Genomic DNA, 25759 nt, shown 5'->3' with positions numbered 1-25759 from the left:
GGAAGACTTTAGTACTTCAGTATGATTTTTGAGGTAGATTTTTGAGATAATTTTACTTAAAATTTTTTTTTCACTATGTTTTGCTCCAGTTATTTATTTAGTTATTTTTATCCTCACCCAAGGACATTTTTCCATTTTTTGTTCGGATAAAGTAGAAGGGAGAGAGAGAGAAACATCAACGTGAAAGGGATACATTGAGTGGCTGCCTCCCGCACAACCCAACTGGGGCCGGGGACAAACTACAACCGAGGTACGTGCCCTTAGTGGGAACCGAAGCCGGGTCTCCCTGGACCGCAGGCCGATGCTCTAACTGCTGATCCAAACCAGCCAGGGCTACTTAAATTTTTATGTAAATGTAATGTAACACACACTTGCTTTTTCCCTCCCAAAGTATTTTCACTAATACCCCATTTGGTCCTTGTTAACAGCCACAAGACTATTACCTCATTTTTATTGATAAAGGAACTAAAGTCAGAGAAGCCAAGTAACTCTTATAACAACTTAGTGACAGAGTGAGACTAAAAACCTGTGTCTGCACCCCGGCCAGTTTGGATCAGTGGTTAGAGTGTCGATCTGCCAACCGATGAGTCTCAGATTTGATTCTGGTTAAGGGGACATACCTCAGTTGCGGTTCGTCCCCGGCCCTGGTTGGGGTTGTATGGAAGGCAGCCAGTTGGTGTGTCCCTCTCACATCGATGTTTCTCTCTCTTCTTCACACTCTATCTGAAGATAAATGGAAGAATATCTTTGGGTGAAGATTTAAAAAAAACAAAAACACAAAAAACCTGTGTCTACTTATTTATTCTCCAGTATCTATGTTACCACATATTTTAAAGTTTTCTCAAATTGGCCATTCTCTATTCAAACTTTCTTCATAATGTAATGAGTACCTTTGCTACTATAGCTGACTAGATGACCAGGTAAATTACTATTTTAGAGAGTTTTATCTCTATTTACACATGCCTGCCTAATGAACATTCTATTAAACTACCCTTCGCCACAGTATCTTTTGAGATAAGAAATGAATATTTGAGGTACCTAGATTTGTCAGTTTGTTAACTTGCTTTACTAACGTTTCATTGAAAGTCTAAAAATGTCAATAACTTTCTATTAGTGAGAGATTAAGATGAAGAAACATAATAAATGAAGGTCCTCATAAAAGCTTATTCCCTTTGAAGCATAGGTTTTAGCAGGTTTTTTTTTTTTTTAAATCCTCACCTGAGGACATTTTTGCACTTATCTTCAGATACAGCAGGAGGGAGAGAGGGAGGAAGAGAGAGAGAGAAACATCAATGTGAGAGAGACACATTGAGTGGTTGCCACCCACACAACCCCAACTCTGGGGCTGGGAACAAACTGCAACTGAGGTACGGGCCATTAGCGGAAACCAAACCTGAGACTCTCTGGACCAAGGGCTGACTCTCTAACCGCTGAGCCAAACTGGCCAGGGCGATTTTAGCAGTTATGAACGCAAAGCAGTTTAATGTTAAAATTGTCCAGTATATATAGAATTCTAATTCCATTTCATTAACTTTCCAAAGCCTTAAGTTCTAATCAGTGTTTGTGTAATTATATCTTAAAGAAGTTTCTGTATCTGATGCCATGATAAAATCTGCTATGCTTCATTATTTGATATTCTTGTAATTAAAATTTTACTGTTAGAAGGGATTGCAAAGATTATTTATTTCAATCTTCTAGTTAGTATCTTCCTTGACATAACTGTTCTTTAAACAGTTCTAGCAAGGACAGAATCAAATAACTTGTGATTAGGAAATGATAGAAATTTTTGTTCGAAAAATCAAGCTCCTTATATTTTTCCAGCTATTTGTCCTAGTTCTTCGTCCCATACAATATAGATTTTCTACTCAGTTTTTCACATGACACTCCATCAAAATAGCCAAAGACTTCTATAATTTCCTTTGAGTCATTTCTATTCCAGACTAAAACTCTTTAGTTTGATTTATTTTTACTCATATTACATGAGTTTCTTTTAGGATTACCTTCTGGTTATGTTTCATTTTTTAGGATCTTAAATTTTCCAAAATTGAATAGGGTACTCCATAATGTGAAATGACCAGTATAATGTATGATGAGATAGTTTACCTCCCTTATACTGGGTAATTAAATATATGCAACCTGAGTTCTTTAATTTTGAGGAAGCTACATCACACTATTAGCTCATTCTAGATTTGTAGTCACCCAGAGTGCCTTTCCACAAGAGCAGTAGATAAGTTCAGGTGCTCTAATTTGTTCTTTTTACAGTTGAACGTTTCAAACACAAGTGTTTAGATTTTATAATTGTCCTTAATATGTTTCATCTTCATTGAATTCAGTTTGTCAGTAGCTTTTAACACACTAATTTGTTTTTAGCATACTAGTCATGTCTCCCAAGTATGTGTCATTTGGGTTTTTTTTTTTTTAATCCTTACCCAAGTATATTTTTCCATTGATTTTTAGTATAGAATAGAAGAGGAGGGGGTTGGAGGAGAGAAAGAAAGAGAAACATCGATGTTAGAGAGACACATTGATTGGTTGCCTCCCACAAGACCCCCACTGGGGCTGGGGATCTAACCTGCAACCCAGGTACATGCCCTTGACTAGGAGTCAAACCTGTGACCATTCGGTGCACAGTACGACATGCTAACCACTGAGCCACACCAGCCACGGCAGGAAAGTCTTACTTAAAACGTCAAAAGCATGAAATCATAAGGTGAAAAAAAATTAATTTGATGATACAACATTACGAATTTTATTTCAACAAATACATGAAACATTTTGGGGAAGATATTTGCAATAACTCAACCTGTTGATGAATTAATATTGAGAATATCGACTTCTGGTCAAGATGGTGGCGTAGGTAAATGCAGTATCACATCCTCCCACAACCACATCAAAATTACAACTAAACTACAGAAAAACCATCATTCAAAACTGCCTGAAATCAAGCTGAATGGAAGCCCTACAACTGTGGCAGCCACATCGAGACTGGTAGGAGGGGAGGAGGCGGAGGGGCTGGTCCCACGCCCACATGTGGCGGAGATAAAAATCAGGAGGATACCTCGGCTGGGAAGGTCCTCCCTGAGGACTGAGGGGTCCCCCTCCCACACCAGGTGCCCCACTCAGGGTTCCAGTACCAGGAAGAGAAATCCCCATAACTTCTGGCTGGAAAAACCACTGGGAACAGAGACTTAGGAAGGCTGAGGCGCCTGAAGCCCTAGGCAGCAACTCTTAAAGGGCCCACGCACGGACTTAATCAGACTCACTCCCTCTAAGCTTGGAGGGGAGGCAGCTCGAGGGGCGCCAGAGACAAACAGGGAAGAACTGAGCTGTTTGGCATTGGAGTGAGGGCTGGAGAGGGAGCTTTCTCTGGGACAAATGTGCTGTCAGAGGCCTTTGTTCCTTTGGTAAGCCCTTCCCTGGGGTGCCAGACAGCCGCCATACCTGGGACTCCAGCAACCAGGCTCCCACTGGTTGCCCTGCCCTGGTGATTCCCTGAGGCCTTACTTCATCCAACTTTCAGGCCCACCCAAGCTGTTGCCAGTTGCTTAACCATAGGATTGGCCTGTCTTGGATCTTGCTTCAGGTTTTCCTAAATTCTTTCAAACAAGCAGCATCTGGTCTTAGATAGCCCCATACCTCTCGTTAAGTAATACACAGAAACAAACACAGGGAGGCAGCCAAAATGAGGAGACAAAGAAACAGGTCCCAAATGAATGAACAGGAAAAGAACTAAATGAAATGGAGATAAGCAACCTAACAGATGCTGAGTTCAAAGTACTGCTTACAAGGATGCTCAGTGAACTTAGTGAGGGCCTCAAGAGCATAAAAAAGGACCAGTCAGAAATGAAGGAGGCACTAACTGAAATAAAGAATAATTTACACAGATTCAATAGTAGAGTAGGTAAAGCCAAGAAGCAAACCACTGATTTGGAATATAAGGAAGCAAAAAACACCCAATCAGAACAGCAAAAAGAAAAAAGAATCCAAAAAAATGAGGAGAGTGTAAGGAGCCTCTGGGACAACTTCAAGTGTGCCAACATTCGCATCTTGGGGGTGCCACAAGGAGAAGAGAGAAAACAAGAAATCAAAAACCTATTTGAAACAATAATGGCAGAAAACTTCCCTAACTTGGTGAAGGAAACAGACATAAAGTCCAGGAAGCACAGAGTCCCAAACAAGATGAACCCCAAGAGGCCCACACCAAGACACATCATTATCAAATTGCAAAAGGTTCAAGACAAAGAGAGAATCTTCAAAGCAGTTAGTAATCTACAAGGGAGTTCCCAAAAGACTGTCAGATGATTTCTTAAAAGAAACTTTGCAGGCCAGAAGGGAGTGGCAAGAAATATTTAGAGTGATGAAAAGCAAGAACCTACAACCAAGATTACTCTATCCTGCAATGCTGTCATTTAGAATCGATGGCCATATAGAGTTTCCCAGACAAGAAAAAGTTAAAGGAGTTCATCACCACCAAACCGTTATTATATGAAATGTTGAAGGGTCTTTTTGAAGAAAAAGTTAAAATATATGAACAAACAAAATGGCAATGAATATATCTATTGACAATTGAATCTACAAACGAACAGGCAGAACAGAAACATTCTCATAGAAATGGAGAACATTTTGTTGGTTGCCACTTGGGAGGGGGGTTGGGGGAATGGGTGAAAAAGGTGAAGGGATTAAGAAGTACAAATTGGTTGCTAGACTGACAAACCTCAAAGGGAAGGGGGTGGGGGGGTGGGGGGGTGGGAAGAAATAAACCTAAGAACTTACATGCATAACCAATGGACACAGACAACAGTGTGGGAAAAAGCGGGAGGGGGGTGAAGGGGGTCAATGGGGGAAAAATGAGGAACATCTGTAATACATTCAACAATAAACATAAATAATAATAATTTTGAGAATATCAAAGAAACTTCTTCAATTTAACAAGAAGACTGGGATCCCAACAGAAAGATGAGCAAAGGAAATGGAAGTCACAAAAGACGAATAGACACATGAAGTAATGCTCAAATTCATTATAATAAGAAAAGTCTCAATTAAAACAATCTTTTAGTTTTACCCACTAGACTAGCAAAAATTAGACATCAAAGCTGGGTAATGCCAAATCTTGTCTGGGATATAGAAAAAAGGAATCTCCAGGAGTATAGATTAGTGTAGCCATTCTGGAGAGCAGTTTGGCAGTTCCTCATTTAGTTGATAAAATTCACTTGGACCTAAGAGTTCTGTTCCTGGATATATAACCAGAGATTAATTCTCACACAGGTTCCTAGGGGGACATAGAAGAAGATGATTGCATTGCAGCATTGCTTTTGGTGACTGGCAGTAAAAGAGACTCTGAGCTGGGAGAGTGAATGGACAACATGGGGAGTTCTTTGCATCAATCAGAAACAGGGAACTAAATTTCCCATAGTAATGTGAATTGATTTTTTTTTTTTATCCTCTCCAGAGGACATTTTTGCATTTATCTTCAGATAGAATGGGAGGGAGAGCAGGGGGACGAGAGAGAGAGGGAAACATCAATGTGAGAGAGACACATCAACTGGCTGACACCCACACGACCACAGCCGGGTCGGGGACAAACTGCAACCTAGGTACGTGTCCTTAGTGGGAACCAAACCCGGGACTCTGGTCCGTAGGCTGATGCTCTAACTGCTGAGCCAAACTGGCCAGGGCTCGTGAATTAATTTTAAAACCTACTGCAAAGGGTAAAGGTAGGAATACATACACACAGAAGAATGTTTATCAAACACATTAGACGAAATAACTACAGTGATACCTCGGTTCTCGAACGCCTCGGTTTTCGACCAAATCGGTATTCGACCAGGAGATTCGAGAAACTTGTCTCGGAATCCGAACAAATATTTGGAACTCGAACTTCCGAGATGAGCCGAGTTGAGCCGAATGGCGTTCATTCGGCCCAGCGCGCCTTGCTTGCGTCATCAGTGTGAGTGCAGAGAGAGAGTCACGCTTTGTGGAGTCACGCTTTCCTATTGGTTTCATTGCTTCGGTTCTCGAACAATTCGGTTCTCGACCGTCCTCCTGGAACGAATTATGTTCGAGAACCGAGGTATCACTGTAATGGGGGTAAGGAATAAATCTGGAAGCAAAGAAATCAGTTAGTTAGAGGAGGGGGTTGCCCTGGCTGGTGTGGTTGGTTAAGGTTCCTCCATTGCACCCAAAGGTCACCATGTTGATTCCTGGTCAGGGTACATACACAGATTGTGGGTTTGGTCCCCGGTCAGCGTGCACACGTGTGGGAGATAGCCCGTCGATATTTCTCTCTCACATTGATCTCTCTCTCTCTCTCTCTCTCTCCCTCTCTCTCCCTCCCTCCCTCTCTCCCTCCTCTTCTCCCTCTTTCTTCCCCCTCTCTTCTCTCTAAAATAAGTAAAAACAGCCTGGCCGGAATGGCTCAGTGGTTGAACATCAACCCATGCACCAAGAGGTCACTGGTTTGATTTCTAGTCAGAGCACCTGCCTAGGTGTCTGGCTCAGTCCTCAGCAAGGGGCATGCAGGAGGCAGCCAATCTATTTTAATGTTTCTCTCTCATCAATGTGTCTATCTCTCTCTTTCTCTCCCTTAGTCTCTCTCTAAAATCAATAAAACTTTGTTTTTAAATGAATCATACTTTAAATGTATAAAAAAATAAATAAAATCAGTAAAAGCATATTTTAAAAAGTTAAATAAAAGAGCCCTGGTTGGTGTGGCTCAGTTGGTTGAGTGTCATCCCATGCACCAAAAGTTCAATTCCCATTCAAGGCACATGCCTGGGTTTCAGGCTCGATCCCCAGTAGGGGGCATGCAGGAGGCAGCTGATCAGTGTTTTTCTCTCATCAGTGTTTCTCACTCTCTCTAAAATCAATTTTTAAAAAAATTTTTTTAAAGAGGGAGTCTTAATAGAGATGAATGATAATAATGTGCCATGAACTGAGGAGTATGATTGACTTAACCTTTTGTACTTGGGGAATAGAAACGGTGTTTGTGGATTCATTTGGCAGTGGTATTTAAGTTGGGTTAGAGAAGAAAAAAATTAAACAAATAGAAAACAAGAAAACATAATTCAGGTACTAGGACATCAGGTTTTAATTTAGGATAGTGGTAACTGGGAATGGAAAGTAAAGGACTGATATAAGAAATACTGCAGAGATGTGGAGTCAGCAACTAATTGGACAAAAAGATGAACCAGGTTTTGAGTCTGGATAAATGGGAAGACAGAAGCACCAATCATTAAAAAGGAATAGTAAACAGGAGGATAATCAGATTTGGTGTGGGGAAGATATGTTGAATTCAGCTTTATACATTCTGTTGGAGGTTCTAGCAGTTCATTGAGGTAGATTGTCCACTGTTAAAACATTGATTAATGATATACTGTGTGCCAATGGAGTACTATGCAGCTGTAAGAAAGAAAGATCTTTTATCCTTTGATACAACATGGAGGGACCTGGAAAGTATTATCCTAAGTGAATCAAGCCAAGCAGTAAAAGACAAATACCACATGATCTCACTTATTTGTGGAATATAATGAACACAACAGTTTGAGGAATAGGGTAGATCCAGAGACGTGGAAGTAGGGTACAGAGTGACAACCCTCAGAAGAGGGGAGGGGGAGAGATAAACCACAGAACTTATATGCATGTACGCATAACCAATGGACATGGATGGACAACAAAGCCGGGGACGGAGTGGGGGGGATGGGAAGGAGGGTGTCAATGGGGTAAAAAAGGAGAAACATCTGTAACTAAAATAAAATAAAATTAATAATAATATACTGTGTGCTAGGCATCAAAGCAGAATATTTTTTATCCCTAAGATATTTTGGCTTTACTATTTTAATCTCCTTCACCATTTTGATCCTTAGAGGGGTTTGCCAGGATTTGGTTAGCTTAAAACTACACCAGTTTACTGTTAAGTAAAAGATGAAAAAATAATCTAAACATCCTGATGAATTAGATCTGTAAAATTTCACCTGACAAACTGGAATTAATGATAATGGCGACAAAAGTAAACTTAAAATGGCAGAAAATCTTTGAAATATGTTTTGTACCTAAAAACTTATCAGTGATTCTAATCTTTGTTGTAAAATTTAGTTTAGAGAAGATGACCTTGAATTAACTAATTTCAGCAAAATAAAAATAGAAACTTTGAGCACGTAGAAAATTGCTCTGGGTATCAAGTCAGCTTAATTATTTTGTTCCAGAAAATGCTTTTTTTCCCCCCTCCTTTCTCTCTCACCTACTCACTTGACTGGGCTAGAATTGAATCTTTTGTATTTTTATTCTTTTAAATGTATTATAAATTATACCAGTATTATAGGAGTATACTTTTATCATAATATATTTAGATTTTTATAAACTAAATAAAAAATCATTCTCTCTGCTTCTCTCTCCAGAGGTAACCACTATATATTTTTTGGTACCTATCCTTCTAGATGTCTTTCCACTGCTTTTACAAAAGATGTGTGTACAAAAATAAATATTGATTCTTGGATATTTGGTATTGTTCTCTCTGTAGTCTTTACTTTTAAAAAAAAATTGTTTTTCTTTATTGATTTTAGAGAAAGAGGAAGTGAGAGGGAGATAGAAATAGAAACATCGATGAAAGAGGTCATCGATTGGTCGTCTCCTATATGCCCCCATTGGGGATTGGGCCCACAACCTGGGCATGTGTCCTGACCGGGAATCAAACCGGTGACCTCTTTGGTGCATGGGTCGACACTCAACTGCAGAGCTACACTGGTCAGACAGTCTTTACTTTTTTTTATTAAAAAAAGTATGTCTTGAATATCTTTCCATGTTGGTATACGGGATAAATATGTTTGCTGGGTAAAAATGGAGCTTTTAAAATATCCTTACTGGCTAGATACTTTGGTTAAGATGTTGGGGGGGTGATTAGAGGATAGGGGTGGTACCTAGGTACAGGTGTGTTTATTACTGTCAAGAATCTCACATTCTAGCCCTGGCCGGTTTGGCTCAGCGGTTAGAGCGTCGGCCTGCGGTCAGAGAGACCCGGGTTCTGTTCCCGCTAAGGGCATGTACTTCGGTTGCAGTTTGCCCCCGGCCCTGGTTGGTTGTGCGGGTGGCAGCCACTCGATGTGTCCCTTTCATGTCGATGTTTCTTTCTCTCTCTCTTCCTCTCTCTCCCTCCCACTCTATCTGAACAAAAAATGGAAAAATGTCCTCCGGTGAGGATTAAAAAAAAAAAAAAAAGAATCTCACATTCTAGTAGAAGTGAAGTATGTAATAACCATAGTGCAATGGAGTAAATGTTCCAATAGATATATTTGCTAGATGCTATTTGAACACAGAGGAAAGAGCATGAACCTCTTTGACAAAGAGAGGTGAACGTGTCAAGTAGTGCCCAGAGAAGATGAAAGGGATTTTAGATCAGTTACTAAGGTTAAATTTTGCAAGTCAACTGTGGCCCAGAATAATTAAGTAATTCACTGAATTCATTCCCTATTTTTTGTGAAATCCTAAGCCATGGTCCTGAAAGCAAAACTTTGATCATGTATGATTATCTTTTAGAATTTTGGCAGTTTTACAGGCCCGTGTGGCTCAGTTGGTTGGAGCATTGTCTCATGCACCAAAGGGTTGCAGGTTCGATTCCTGGTAAGGGCACATGCCTAGGTTGTGGGTTTGATCGCCGATGGGGGCACGTGTGAGAGGCTACTGATCGATGTTTCTCTCTCTCTCTCTCTTTCTCTCTTTCTCTCTCTTCCTCCCTCGCTCCCTCTCTCTTCACCCCTCTCCCCCCACCCTCTCCTCCAAAATAAAAAGGAAAAAAAGGCCAGATAGAATTTTGACAGCTTTAAATAGTCTAAGAAATTATTTTAGTTAAAATTTTTAATTATGTAGAGGATTATATGAATGTATTTTTCTCTTTTTCTAGGGAGGTGGTTGACTCAATGGTTCAGCATTTTAAAGTAACTATATTTGGGGACCGTAGACCAGTTTATGATGGAAAAAGAAGTCTTTACACAGCCAATCCACTTCCTGTGGCAACTACTGGGGTAAGATATGTGTTCTTTTTTTTAGAAAGCTTTACTTTTGCAATGTCTCCTTTTCACTGCATTTATTAATCATTTTATTTCAGTATATTTATGTGTGTGCATCATTTATCTTTTTTAACGTTTAATTTTGAAATAATTTCAAACATACAGAAAAGTTTTAAGAATCATGTAGAGAACTCATGTTTACCCTTTAGCAGACTCACCAGTGTTCGTAACATTTGCCACATTTGTTTTAACGTTCTTGTTCTTTCCTTTGCTGTCTCTATATCTATAGATACAGCTATATCTATCCATCTATCTATCTATCTTATCTATCTATCTATATAACATACTTATTTTTTATAAACCATTCAAGAGGAGGTTACATACATTATGCTTTTTCATATGTTTAGAATCAGTACAGTTATCACTTTCACTAAATTTTACATTGATGTATGGTATTTTTGTCTAATTAACACCCATATTCCAGTTTTGTCATTTATTCTAATGATGTCCTTTAGCATTTTTTTCCTTTTAATACAGAATCAAGTCCAGGTTCATGTTTGTATTTAGATATCATGTTTGTCTTGTTCTCTTTATTCTGAAACAATTCCCCAGTCTTTTCTTCTTTCTTTCATGGCATTAACATGGTTGAAAATTGCAGGCAAATTATTTTTTAGTTATATTTTAGTTATACTTTAGTCCCTCAGTCTGAGTTTGTCTGATGCTTTCTCTTTATTAAATTCTGATTAAGCATTTTTTGCAGGAATTAATATAATTGTTCTTTCTTTATCAGTGTATCATATCAAGAAATATAGTATGGCCCTGGCCAGTTTGGCTCAGCAGTTAGAGTGTCTGCCTGCGGTCCAGAGAGACCCGGGTTCGGTTCCCACTAAGGGCACGTACCTTGGTTGCAGTTTGTCCCCAGTCCTGGTTGGGTCGTGCGGGTGGCAACCACTCAATGTGTCACTTTCACAGGGATGTTTCTCTCACTCTCTCTCTCTCCCCCCCCCCCCCCACTCTATCTGAACAGAATATCAAAAAATGTCCTCAGGTGAGGATAAAAAAAAGAAACAGAGTATGTATTGTTCCATTAATGATGATATTAACTTGGATCACTTAGTTAAAGTTGGTATCTGCCAGGTTTCTCCTGTCAACTTACTCTTTTTCTCTTCGCTTTTGTGGGGGAATAACTTTTTTAAAAATGTTTTTATTGATCTGAGAGAGAAAGAAACTTTGTTATGAAAGAAAACATCGATTGGTTGCTTCCCACATGCACCCCAATCAAGAATCAAACCCAAAACCTGGGTATATGCCCTGACCAGGAATGGAACCAGCGACCTTTTGGTGCATAGGATAACGCTCAACTAAGTCACACCAACCAGAGTGAGATAACTTTTCTCAAAAATTGTAGTAAAATACACATAACAAAATTTATTCTGTGGCATTAAGTGTATTCACAACTGTCATCACCATCAATCTCCATAACTCTTTCCATCTTGTAAAACTAAAACTCTGTGCCCATTAAGCATTAACTTCCCATTCTTCCCTCCTCTCAGCCACTGGCAGTCACCATTCTACTTTCTGTCGCTATGAATTTGACTTTTCCCAGTACCTCAAATAAGTGGAATTATACACTATCTTTTTAGAACTGGCTTATTCCACTTATCATAATGTTCTCAAGGTTCTTCATCTTTTTTTGTCATGTGTATACGGATCTTTCTTTTTTTAAGGCTGAATAATATTTTAATGTGTACACATACCACATTATTTTGCTTGATTATCCATTGATGGACATCTTTGGGCAATTGCAAATAATGCTGCTATAAACATGGGTGTACAAATATCTGTTCTAGATATTTCAGTTCTGTTGTGCATATTCCCAAAAGTAGAGTTGCTGGATCATATAAATGGTAATTATATTTTTAATGTTTTGAGAAACCATCATACTGTTTTCCACAGCAACTGACCATTTTACATTCCCATCAACAGTTTACAAGGATTCCAAATTCTCTAAACCCTTGTCAACAAGGTTGACACCCTCAACACTTGTTTTCTGTTTTGTTGCTAGTAGCCATCCTGATATGTGTGAGATGATATCTGATTGTGGTTTTGATTTGCATTTCCCTAATTACTAGTGATGTTGAGTATCTTTTCATGTGCTTATGGGCCATTTGTATATCTTCTTTGGAGATACGTGTATTCAAGTTCTTTGCCAATTTTTTTTTTTTTTTCAAATCCTTACCCAAGGAGCCCTGGCTGGTTTGGCTCAGCGGTTAGAGCGTCAGCCTGCAGTCCAGAGATACCCGGGTTCGGTTCCCTCTAAGGGCGCGTCCTTGGTTGCAGTTTGTCCCCGGCCCTGGTTGGTCGTGTGGGTGGCAGCCACTAGATGTGTCCCTTTCATGTCAATGTTTCTCTCTCTCTCTCTCTCTTCCTCTTTTTCCCTCCCACTCTATCTGTATAAAAAATGGAAAAATGTGCTTGGCGTTGATAAAAAAATTCTTACCCAAGGATATTTTTCCATTTATGTTCAGATAGAGTGGGGAGGGGGGAGACATCAATGTGAGAAAGACACATCAACTGGTTGCCTCCCACGCAACCCTGACCAGGGCTGGAGCCTGAACCGCAACTGAGGTAAGTACCCTTGACAGGAATCGAACCTGTGATTCTTTGGTCCATGCGCTGTCGCTTTAACTGCTGAGCCAAACCATCCAGGGCCCTCCCCCCCTTTTTTAAATTTTTCAGAGAGATTGAGAAACATCGATGTGGGAGAAACATCAATTGACTACCTCCTGCATGCCCCCTGCTGGGTATCAAGCCCTCAACCCAGGCATGTGCCTTGATCAGGAATCGAATAGGACCTCTCAGTCCACTGAGCCACACTGGCCAGGCTCTTTGCCCATTTTTTAATTGAATTGTTTGGTTGTTTAATTTTGGGAATTCTTTATGTATTCTTATTAGATAATATGATTTGCAAATATTTTCTTACATTTCATAGGTTATCTTTTCACTTTGCTACTTTTGTCCTTTAATGCATAGACATTTGTAATTTTGATATGGGTGATACTTTTTTTTAAAAAAATTTTTTTCCTTTATTGATTTTTAGAGAGAGAGGAAGGGAGAGGGAGATAGAAACGGAGATGAGAGAGAGAACATCAATTTGCGGCCTTCAGCATGCCTCTCACTGGGGATTTGGCCCACAACCTGGGCATGTGCCTTTACCAGAAATCAAATCTGCGACTTTTGGTGCATGGGGCGACGCTCAACCACTGAGACACACTGGCCAGGTTGGGTGATATATTTTTTTAAATCCTCACCCAAGGACATTTTTCCATATTTTGTTCAGATAGAGTGGGAGGGGGAGAGAGAGAGAGAGAAACATAGATGTGAAAGGGACACACTGAGTGGTTGCCACTCTCACGACCCAACCAGGGCCAGGGACAAACTGCAACCGAGGTACGTGCCCTTGCGGGAACCGAACCCAGGTCTCTCTGAACCGCAAGCCGATGCTCTAACCGCTGAGCCAAAACAGCCAGGGCCGGGCTGGGTGATACTTTTAAGGATTCTGTTTCTCATTAGACTTTTTAAATAATTGATGATTCATGCTTAGAAAGATTATTACTATACAGTAATGGTGATTTCCTAATTCTCTCATCCCTTCTATATTTACTAGGTAATAATCTACAGTAAGGAAGAGCATTTTCTTTCATTTAAAAAAAAAAAGTGATTTTAGAGAGAGGAAAGGAGACAGAGAGAGAGAACATCAGTGTATAAGAAAAACATCAAACAGTTGCCTGTCATACACACCCTGACTGGGAATCAAATCTGCCACCTTTTGGTGTACAGGACCACACTCCAGTTTAGCACCACACTGGCCAGGGTGGAAACCCATTTTCTTCTCCCCTATTTACTTATTCTATATGTTTGACTGCCCAAATTGGTTCCTGTGTCTTTTGGACATGGTACACTTTTTTTTTTTTAGTACTCCCTTACTTTGTGGCACAAAGTATTCCAGGCTTATCTTATTTTTTTCCTGCAGAAGTGCAACAACTGGCCATTTTCCAAAGGAGTACTGATTTGTTTTAGTTGAGGAATGCAGTTTAGAAACCAAAATCTGGGTGCTGTGTATACTCATTGCTGCTGGGATATATGTGCTTCTAAGCCCTTTGAGTGGACAGAGGTAGGAAATAGAAATACACACATACATATATACTTACACTCATAAAACAGACAGTGTTACATATCATACAGTAAATCTAACTTTGGTATCCTGAAATTACCACTTATTGTATACAGTATATAATCTGTATATTGGAAACCATGAGTTAAAACTGATTTTTCCAGTTCTAGCCTATCTTTACAGGATTCTTTTTTTTTTTTCCATTAATTTTTAGAGAGAGTGGAAGAAAGAGAGAGAGAAAAACATCAATGCAAGAGAGACACATCTATTGGTTGCCTCCCACACGACCCCCACCGGGGCCAGGGATTGAACCTGCAACCCAGGTACGTGCCCTTGACTGGGAATCGAACTTAAGACCCTTTGGCCCAAGGGCGGACATTCTAACCTCTGAGCCAAATTGGGCCAGGACAGGATCTTTCTTTACTCCCTACATTTCATATTTGAATCTTCCTTCTTTGCACCCTTGACTCCCTAAACATCACTTTTACTTACCTGTTCAGTCCTACAGTACATATAAAATAGTTTCTGAATTACTACACCATATCACTACAGGAAACAAACCTACTAATAAGAGTCTAACGTTTTATTATTATTACTTTTTTATTGTTGTTCATCCTCATCCGAGGATTTTTTTTTTTATTGATTTTTAGGAACAGTGGAAGGGAGGGAAGGGAAGAGAGCGAGAGAGAGAACATCGATGTGAGAGAGACATGTCATTTGGTTGCCTCCCACACATGCCCCTGACCAGGGCCAGGGATTGACCTTACAACCCAGGCATGTGCCCTTAATTGGGAATCGAACCTACAGTCCTTCAGTCCTGGGGGGGCCAACACCCTAACCATTGAGCAGCACTGGCCAGGGCTAAGGTTTTATTTTTATGCAGTTCTTTCTTATTCATCCTTCCTCCCCACTCCAAACTGAGAGTATAGTCAATGTATACTGTAATCAAGAGTTACTTGCAGTAGTGTGTTCTTTCTTGTATTTTTCTTCTTTTGGTGTGGTTATATTATTCATTTGAAATACATTTGGTTTCATTTGATTTTGTTTATATTCAGTTTTAGTTTTTTCCCTCCAGCCTTGTTGATGGCATTTTTAATTTTTAATATACAGAATTTTATTTAACATGCTTCCAAAAGTCAAAACTATACCGAAAAATACACTTTGAATTGTTAATCCCTCTTATTCCTTTCAGTTTTTTTTCTTTTCATCCTTTCAAAGTAACCAATTTCTTTGTTTCTGGTTTATGCTTTGTGTGTTTCTTTTTGCATAAACAGATACATAAAGAATTTTTCATTTCCTCTTCTTTTTCACATAAAAGAAGGCATACTATTTGTCATCTTCTGTACTTGCTTTTTTTTCACTTAACAGTATAGCTTGAAAATTATTCTATAACAATTCCAAGAGATCTTTCTCATCTTTTTTTTATAGCATTTAGGCAGTTTTTAGTATTTTGCAGTGACAAATAATGCTGGCCTAAGTAATTGTCTTTTTTTTTTTTTTTTAATTTTTTTTTTTTTTTTTTTATCCTCACCCGAGGATATTTTTCCATTTTTTGTACAGACAGAGGGGGAGGGAGAGAGAGAGAGAGAGTGAGAAACATCGACGTGAAGGGACACATCGAGTGGCTGCCACCCGCACGACCAACCAGGGCTGGGGACAAACTGCAACCGAAGTACGTGCCCTTAGCGGGAACCGAACCCGGGTCTCTCCGGACCGCAGGCCGACGCTCTAACCGCTGAGCCAAACTGGCCAGGGCAGTAATTGTCTTTTAAATTTTAGTTTATTAACATTGAGATTTTTTTTTTTTTCATATTTGCCTTATTTTTTCTTAAATATTTTTATAAATTAAACTTAGATTAATTGTATTTACCTTTTTTAACTTCTACCAGATAACTCTTTTCCCATCAACAGGTAGATTTAGATGTTACTTTACCTGGGGAAGGTGGAAAAGATCGACCTTTCAAGGTGTCAATCAAGTTTGTCTCTCGGGTGAGTTGGCACCTACTACATGAAGTACTGACAGGACGGACCTTGCCTGAGCCACTGGAATTAGACAAGCCAATCAGCACTAATCCTGTCCATGCCGTTGATGTGGTGCTACGACATCTACCCTCCATGAAGTGGGTGCTTCTGGCTTTTTTCATGTTTAGATTTTAAGTGAAGGCTTTCCTCCCAAGAGTTGTACAGGCTTCCTTCGGTTATCCTTAAGATATTGTATATTTTTATTATTTCAGTTGAAGAATAGCATGCATACAAATTCATTGACAGATGTAAGTTACAGAAAATTCTCTGACTTTTGAAAGTAAATGCATCTTATTAGTATAACTATTGTAATGGATATTTTTTAGAAAGATGTCTAACCCTTTCTCCTAAGAGCTATAAATCTTGAGTAACATATATTTTTAGATATATTTCTATAGTTAAATTACCTTGTTTTAAAGGTAATTTCATTGTTTATATAATAGTATCAAATTGTAATGAAATTACTGTTGTTTTCATCACTGGCACCTCACGTGTATGTGTGTATCTGTGCTTACATATACAGGATTAACCAGGTTGTGTCTTTTTAAAGAAAAATATTATGACTTACAAACACATTTATAGGAAAAGCTTTTTGATCAATAATTATTTAGCATTTTCTAAGATTGGAACTATTGACTTCTTTAAGTCTCTTTTTAAGAAAAATTTTAAATAAAATGTATTCTTATTCAAACTAACATTAGTTGTAACAATAGAGTATTTCAGTGAAGGATGCTGACCTTTTTTTTTCATTTAAATGGCCACTTTTTGCTTTCACAAATTTAGAAAATGTTTAGTTTCATATATCCATAATGATAAGCATCATTATGATAATTTATGTGCCCTAGCGTCACCTGTTCTGCAGATTTAAATACTTATATAGGAAGGAAAGGATTGAACATGCCATTTTAATTTTTGTAGATACACACCTGTGGGGCGTTCCTTTTTCTCGGCTCCAGAAGGATATGACCACCCTCTAGGTGGGGGCAGGGAAGTATGGTTTGGATTCCATCAATCTGTTCGGCCTGCCATGTGGAAAATGATGCTTAATATTGATGGTAAGGGAACTAAAACCATATTCTGTATTGGTTAGTTGATTTCTGTATGGCCTGTTTGTAACATGTAAATGTGTATTTTATGTATAATTATATGTACTGATGTCTTGAAGTAATATTTGGATATCTATTAAGACAAATTAGAAAACCTTTATATTTATATTACATTTCATTCAGAAAACCTTTACACAGAACCTTTCCTGGTTTGCTACTAAAGCAAATAGGAAAGCTTTGACATGATCATCTGAACAATCTTCTATTATAACTCACTTTTGTCCTTTTAACCGTAAGTCAGTATTTCATTTTGAAATACATGTTTTACAGGAAGGGAAGTCTGTTGGTCAGTCTGTTGGTCATAGTGACCACTGGCATTATGCCTACTGCTGATGCTTAATATGGTTCTAATTGCATTCATTTTTAGGTGTTTTCTTATATTTCTGAGCATATATAAAAGTAGAGAGAATAGTATGATAAATTGCCACCTATATAGCTGTTTTCCAAATTGTCAGTATTTTTCTAGCTTTGCTTAAACTATCTCCATTTCTTCCTCTACTGTACTAATTTTAAATCAAATCCCTGACAGAATGTTATTTTGTCCCTACTAATTCAGTATGTACCTCTAAAAACATGGATGTTTTGTTACACAGTCACAATGCCATTATCATATATAAGAAAGTTGAAAATAATCATTTATTTGTAGCCTCTAATACCATGTCTATAATCAGATGTTCCTGATTGTTTCAAATATCTTTTCAGTTCATTTGTTCTAATCAGGATCCAAACAAGATTCACAAATTACATTTGGCTGTTATGCCTTTTTAAAATATAGTAAGTAGTCCCACCCTGGCTGATTTGGCTCAGCAGTTAGAGCATCAGCCGGTGGACCAATGGGTCTCAGGTTCAATTCCCAGTCAAGGGCATGTAGCTGGATTGCAGGTTCAATCCCCGGCCCTGGTCAGGGTCATCTGGGAGGAAACAAATCAATGTGTCTGTCTCACATCAATGTTTCTCTCTCTCTCTCCCTCTCCCCTCCACTCTGTATAAAAATCAGTAGAAAAATATCCTCAAGTAAGGATTAAAAACACAAAATGTAGTCTCATTTCCTTCCCTCGTTTTATTTATTTATTATTTTTTTTATGCCATTGGCTTATTGTCAGTTTCCTATAGGATATCCAAAACCCTGAATTTGTCTTTTATTTTCTTGTGTCGTCATTACTTTGTTCCTTGATCCCCTTTATTTCCTGAAAATGAAAGTTGGCCCTAGAGGCTTCATTTAGTTCTGATTCCAAATACTTTTATAAGTGCTTCATATTGTATCAGTATTTAATGGTCCCATTTTTAAATGATACTAAGATTGATAAGTAGGTTCAGAGATCAATAGGCCTGACTCTCCATTAAAATTTCCCAGTCAACCTTTTAATTTCTAATATTCCATTCATTGATCATTGTTACCTGAACCATTTATTTCACTAGGGATTATTAACTGGTATATTTTCTAATTCTGTTATTTCTTTTGCATAGATGGAATTCTTATGTGGAAAATCACAGTGTCCCATTGCTAATTAATTAGTCTTTTTGTTTTGTTTTGTTTTTTATCCTCACCCGAGGATATTTTCCATTTTTTTGTACAGATAGAGTGGGAGGGAGAGAGAGAGGAAGGGAGAGAGAGAGAAACATCGACGTGAAGGGACACATCGAGTGGCTGCCACCCGCACAACCAACCAGGGCCGGGGACAAACTGCAACCGAAGTACGTGCCCTTAGCGGGAACCGAACCCGGGTCTCTCCGGACCGCAGGCCGACGCTCTAACCGCTGAGCCAAACCGGCCAGGGCTAATTAATTAGTCTTTAATAGCTTTCTTGCTTTCTGGCACAGCAGGATGTTCCAGGCTTATTTTATATTTCTTACCCTGTACGTGGAATCAGCCATTCCTCCAAGGATCCCTGTATCTTTGTAGATCAGTACATAGTTTCCTCATTGTTTTTAGTGGCATCTGCCATTGTGGAAGTATGTCATTGAGGGGATATATTTCAAAAGTCTCCTTTAGATATGCTAGGGCTGTTTTTAATTATATGCCATTTCAAAACATCATTTTATATATATGTAGATGTTTCTCTAAGATAGATTCCAGGAGTGAGATTGATGCGTCAAGGGCAAATGTATTTGTAATTTTGATTGTTATTGCCAGATGACAATCCACCAGCATTGTAAATATTTACTTTGCATCAATGATTGAGACAACCTATTTCCTTATGCCTGGCCTGTATAGGTGTCAAACTACATTTTTATCGATTGGATTTGCAAAAAATAGTTTCACTATGTGCTTTTGTTTTCTGTTTGATCGTCTTTTCACATATGTAAGGGCCACCTTTTCCTGTTAACTGTTATGTCCTTTGCCCTTTTTTTTTTAGTGAGAAGCTTTCTAAATTGAGATTAGCCCATTTTCTGTGATGTGAATTACAGATTAAATAGCCCTTGGTTGTTGTTTGTCTTGGTACGATTTTGTTTTTGCTTTTTGCCATGTAGAAATTGATTCGTGTGTGTGTGTGTCTACACATACAAACACTTAAAAGTATTTGTCACTAATTTCTTTTATGACTTGTAATAGCTAATAGAACTAGTCTCATTTTTTGTTTCAGGTTTTTCTTGGCCATTTTTATTTATTTTACCATATAAGCTTTAGAAACACCTTGTCTAGATCCAGTGGGTGTGGGAAGATGGGCTATTATTTTTATTGACATCTGAAATTTATAAATTAAGTTAGGACAAATTGGCGTCTTTAAACTATTGAATCTGTCAGAGAAAATTCTATGCCATATTCCATTTGTTCAAGATTACTTTTGTTTTCTTCAGAAATGTATTAGTTTTTCTCACAAAAAATTTACACATTTCTTGTTATTTCTGGACATTTTCTCTCTTATTTTTGCTATTAAATGGGTTTATAGATACTAACTGGTTATTGTTTATATACATGAAGGCATTTGAGTCCTATATACTGACATTTCTCTCTGCCTTATTAAATTCCATTATGTTCATAGTAGTTTTTAAGTGGTTTACTTGGAGTTTCTAGGTTATAATTATTTCATCTGCAAATAGTGATAGGTTACCTAACTTCCTTTGAATTTATATTGACTAATTTTTAGACAGGACATTGTTAAACATTAGTGATTAGTGGGCATCCTCTTTTTATTCCTGACTTTAGAAAAGATGCTTCCAAAGTTTCTGGATTAAGTGTAATGCATATGGAGGATCTGTTGCTTCTTATTAAGTACTTTTAATCAGGAATGGATGTTGAATTTTCTCAGATGTCATTTTAGCATTTATGGAGCTGGTAATATGATATTTCTCTTTTTTGAAACAAACTTTGAGCGAAACAGATGTTTCTGGATTCTTTTAATGTGATGCTGGATTATTTTGTTAATATTTTACCTTAATTAAAATGCAAAAATAAGTTGGATCTTATTTGCAATCTTCTCTTTTTGCGTGCAGTCTTTTTCAAGTTTTGATATTAATGTTATATTTTATAAAGAATTTAGAAGTTTTTCATTTTTTAAAATGTACACCAGTTTTTAAATAGTATTGAAGTTTTATTACCTCTTTTAAGATTTGGTTGGATTTCTCTGTGAACTGTTGCGGCCTATGTATTTTGTTTTGTTTGGTAAGTGTCTCTTTTAAAACTTCTTTCATTTATTTTATGAAAATCTGTCTGTTTAGGTTCTCTAGGTTCAGTTTGGTAGGTTATCTCTTACTAGGAAATTATTTTATCTATGTTTATTTGTATAGAGTTTTATAAAGTAGCTTCTTATTTTTTGAAATTTTTTTTATATCTGTGGTTTACCCCCATTTCTTATTTTGTATGTTTGTGCTTTGTCCTTTTTATTTTTACTCTTCATTAATAGAGGTAGTAGTTTAGCCCTGGCCAGTTTGGCTCAGCAGTTAAAAGTGTTGGCCTGTGGACCAAAGGGTCTCAGGTTCGATACCTGATCAAGGGCACGTACATGGGTTGCAGGTTCTATCCCTGGCTCCAGTCTGGGTCGTGCGAGAGGCAATCAATCAGTGAGTCTCACATCGATGTTCTCTCTCTCTCCCTCCCTCCCTCCCTCCATTCTACTGTATCTAAAAAACATCAATGGAAAAATATCCTCAGGAGAGGATTAACGAGAGAGAGAGAGAGAGAGAGAGAGAGAGAGAGCGAGAGCAAGAGCAAGAGCAAGAGAGCACGCGGTAGTAGTTTAATAAACTGATTCTAACCCCCTTCTCCCTTTCTGCCCAACAAAAGAGCTTTTGAAATTTTGTTTTCAATTTTCTGGCTTTCTTTTTTTACCTTCTTTATTTCTGTTTTAACTTGATATTTTTTCCTCTGCTTTTCTTAATTTAATTTAGTTGTTTTTGTTACTTTTGGAGCTATATTAATAACTCATTTACTTTCTTTTTTTTTTTTGATAAAAGTATTAAAACAAAATTTCTTCTGATCACTGTTTTAGCTATATTCCAAAGCTTCTAATATGTAGTATTTTTATTATATTTTTTAGAAACACTTTAGATTTTATTTGTATTTCCTCTATTACTCAAATATTGTTAGAGACTTTTTAAATTTTCAGATTGAAAATCTCGTTATTTTCTGATTTTGTTATAAATTTCTCATTTTATTGTGTTGTTAATCAGAGGATGTGTTTTGTATTTCTACTTTTAGAATTTGTTGAGGTACTTTTTGTAGCCTAATATGTAGTCAGTATTTGCAAAAGATCAATAGCTGTTTTAAAACAAAGTATATTCAATTATTGGGGTAGAGTTAAATGAATATCCATCAGCACTACCATTTTGATTATGTTGTTTAGATCATTTATTTCCTTTTGTTTTCTCAGACTGGGAGAAATAAATTTAAATTTTATATTATTGTATTTCTATTTCTCCTTTTATCTCCTATCATTGTTCCTTTCTTAATTTTTCTATATTATTGGGAATATACACATACCTGTTTTCTTCATTGTGAATTGTATCTTTTACTGTGGTAAAATGACTTTTTTAACACTTTTTGGCCAAAGTCTGTCTACCTTATCTAAATAAAGGATTACAATCCATGTTTTCGTGAACTTTATCTGGTTTATTAATTTGTTACTATTTTTATTGATTGATTTGGATGGGGAGAGAGAGAGGGAAACAGAGACAGACAGACAGACAGACAGGCATAGATTTGTTGTTCCACTAATATTTATGCGTTCATTGGTTGCTTCTTGTATGTGCCTTGATCAGAGATTGAACCTGCAACCTTGGCTTATCAGGATGATGTTCTAACCAACTTACCTACCCTGCCAGGGCCTAAATTTTTAGATTCACAAGTATAGCTTGGCAACAGTATAGAGTGTTTTTGCTTTTAAGTCAGTCCAAAACTGTTTTCTGTTAATAGATCAGTTGAGCCAGATATAGATAGGAATAACATACATATTTCATCTTAGTTGTATAAAATTATTTTTTTATATTTTCTGATTGTATATGTTTTTTAAACTAAGTGGTCTGTTTTGTGCTTTTAAAATGATAGTTTTGATATTAGGAAGGGTTTTTCCCCCACAAGTGGTTATCTTTATACTTATAACTTCATATAATACTCGACTTTCTTTTTTAAAGCCGTTTCTTTTGTTTTCCTCAATGAGTAACAATTATATTAGCTTTATTCTTTTCCCTTTCTTCCCTCTCCGTTTCTAACTAGTTTTAGCCATTATATTCTTTATAATTTTACTTAAAATTTTTTTAATTTATTTTTTATTGTTGACAGTATTATAGATGTCCTGTATTTCCCCCCTTTTTTTGGCCCTTTCCACTTAGCCCCCGCCCCACCTCAGGCCTTCACCATACTTTTCTGTGTCCATGGGCTCTGCCTATATGCATATAAGTTCTTTGTTTAATCTCTTACTGTTCTCCTTACCAACTCCCTTCCCTCTGAGATCTGTCCGTCTGTTCCATGTATCCATGCCTCTGGACCTGTTAATTTTGATTAAATTTTTACTACTTGATTTTCAACTTTGACTATCTACTGATACCGGACACTAAATAGGTCTGAAGCCACCTATCACTACATGAGCCAAATTAAACAGAGACAGGGTTTAATCATATATAAGTGTTTATTCCAGTAATGCCAGCAGTATGGAGAGAGCAGCAGGTCATCCTGAAAATTCTGTTCTGCTATCTCCTACTAGCCACTGATTATATAGGGATAAGGAAGAAGGGATACATATAAGGTGGAAGCGGGGCAGGATAAGGGCTTCAGGGTACATAGTCAAGGTGTGTGTCTCTTCCCAGGATCTTGAAATCCGGTAACAGGATTGTTAATTTTCTATGATGTTAAAAACAGCTCAACCCATTCCTGGGATCGGAGAATGTTCAGCATTCTTAAGGCAAACTCCTGGAGGGCGTCAGGGTCCAGGCACAGCAACCAAGTCAAAGTGTGTCCTGTCCATGGTCTGCTCTCAAAATGTATTTTCTTGCCCTGGCCGGTTTTGCTCAGCGGTTAGATCATCGGCCTGCGGTCCAAGAGACCTGGGTTCGGTTCCCACTAAGGGCATGTACCATGGTTGCAGTTTGTCCCCGGCCCTGGTTGGGTTGTGCAGGTGGCAGCCACTCGATGTGTCCCTTTCATGTCGATGTTTCTCTCTCTTTCTCTCTCTCCCCCTCCCACTCAATCTGAACAAAAAATGGAAAAATGTCCTCGGATGAGTTTAAAAAAAAAAAAAAATGTTTGTTTTTTTTTTCTGAGTGATGGACCCATCTGAACTCAGAAACATCTATCTTATCTTTTTACAGCCCTGTTTTTCTTCTTGCAACACATCCTCCAGTTTCCTAGGGTCTGTAAGAAAACCGTTTATCTATAGTTAGTAAGGTGAATAATCATTAAATAGCTGTGGTCCTATTTCTATTATGTGCCCTTCCCCTATCACTATTACTATAAGGTGTAATCAGTGAATTTATTCTTTTATATTTTGTACTCCTGTCATTCATTTATCTGTATGTATTATGATTCCTGCATTGTTAGAGTATTTAACAGTTACATTCTATTCTGTCACCTGTATGTCCATTTGTTTTAATCATAAATCTACGATTAAATGTATTGGTTGCTACCAGTCTTTTCCTGACATTTTTACTATCATCTCTTGGTTGCAGTGTTTCTTCAAGTTGTTTCTTCAAGAAGAGCTAATATGAATAAGAGCTGCATTTTTGCATTTTGAAAACTATTTGTATACACTCTTATTCCTGAAGGACTGCTTGGCTAGACATAAAATTATTAACTCATACTTTCTTGAGTACCTTATAGGTATTTTTCCACTGTCTTCTGACAGGGAATGTTCAATAGAAAAGTGTGATGTCAGCTTCATTTTCTTTTTCTTTTTTAAGAATTTTTATTTCTCGGTGTTGACTCTTTTAGGTCAGTTTTATTTTAAAACATGGGATTTCCTTTGAAAATGTAAATTCAAGTCTTTTTAAAAAATAAAATATATAATTTTTTTTTAAATGTTTCTATCCTATTTACTTCCTACTGTGCCTTTTGTGCTATCATTTTTACCATGTGCTAATTATAAATTTAGCACATTTTTTAAATTTAAATTTCTTCTATTTCTTGCATGACTTATGCAATGCTTATTTCACCTTCTCCTGAGACTGGCTGTCTCTTTCTTGAGTTCTTAAATTTCTGCTCAGAGATCTTTCAACATAGCTTCATTAGGAATCTTTGAATTTATATTAAAGAGTAGTGTTACAATTTTCATCTACTTTGTGATAATATTTTCTGTTGAGTGTTCTTCATCATGGATGTTGTGCTACCTTTTTACACATTCTTGTGGTATCTTTGTATGCATACTTAACCACTTTTTATTCACATTTAAATGGTACTAGTTTTTCCAAACCACCTGTTAGAAGAGATCAGAGTGGGAGGGTGAGGTGGGTTAGGACATTGGGAGCAAGGTAGTTTTCCAGGTTTCTTTGCTTAAGACCTCTGACCTGTTGCTCTGATGGGCTCCTTCTTCAAAATAAACTACATCTCCTTTGCCTGTCAGTAATTTACATGTTTCAGAAGTATGAATTGCCAGCCATGAGTTCCACCAGGTCCTTACTAGCTTCTGCTAACATAGTTCCTGCCTTTTAAAATGCCTGCTCAAATGTTAACAATTAGAGAATTTGGGAAGGTTGTGCAGAAGTTCTTTGTACTATTCTTTTAACTTTTCCATAATTTTGATATTACAGATGAAAAGTACATGCCTTGCTTTTAGAAGGGTAGTCCTATCTGAGATCTGTCACTTCTAAATCACCCTCCACTCAGTCTCATGACACCTTCTTTCTCTACTTCCTTCTGGAATTCCCCCACTTAGTCTCAGTTCTAAACATTGTAGTTCCCCCTTAGGATAGGACCCTCTCTTTCTGGGAGTAAAAATTTACTGTTCCTCCGCTAGGCTCCTTTTATACTTCATGCCCTTCTCCCTTGCATAGGTCCTACTAGTCCCAAGTACTTGGGGCCATATTTACTT

At 37.6% G+C, this 25759-nt stretch overlaps 1 protein-coding gene across 5 annotated transcripts in view; it reads left to right on the top strand.

The window, feature by feature from the left end:
• Nucleotides 1-25759, top strand: part of LOC118626067 (protein argonaute-3) — a 128073-nt gene that overhangs the window by 38907 nt on the left and 63407 nt on the right. For 2 of the 5 annotated variants that reach the window (XM_036255330.1, XM_036255331.1), the window contains exons 3-5: nucleotides 9893-10013; nucleotides 16084-16292; nucleotides 17113-17249. In XM_036255330.1, the coding sequence (XP_036111223.1) occupies nucleotides 9893-10013; nucleotides 16084-16292; nucleotides 17113-17249 (467 nt within the window). Of the gene's footprint in view, nucleotides 1-9892; nucleotides 10014-14031; nucleotides 14173-16083; nucleotides 16293-17112; nucleotides 17250-25759 lie in introns of those variants that run through there. The other 3 variants (XM_036255332.1, XM_036255333.1, XM_036255334.1) reach the window with 3 other exon arrangements.

This window comes from Molossus molossus, unplaced genomic scaffold (genome assembly GCF_014108415.1).
Source record: "Molossus molossus isolate mMolMol1 unplaced genomic scaffold, mMolMol1.p scaffold_m16_p_12, whole genome shotgun sequence".
NCBI classification, from domain to species: Eukaryota; Metazoa; Chordata; class Mammalia; order Chiroptera; family Molossidae; genus Molossus; species Molossus molossus.
Note: the sequence above shows the minus strand (reverse complement) of the source record. Positions and strands in the feature narration are given on the sequence as shown.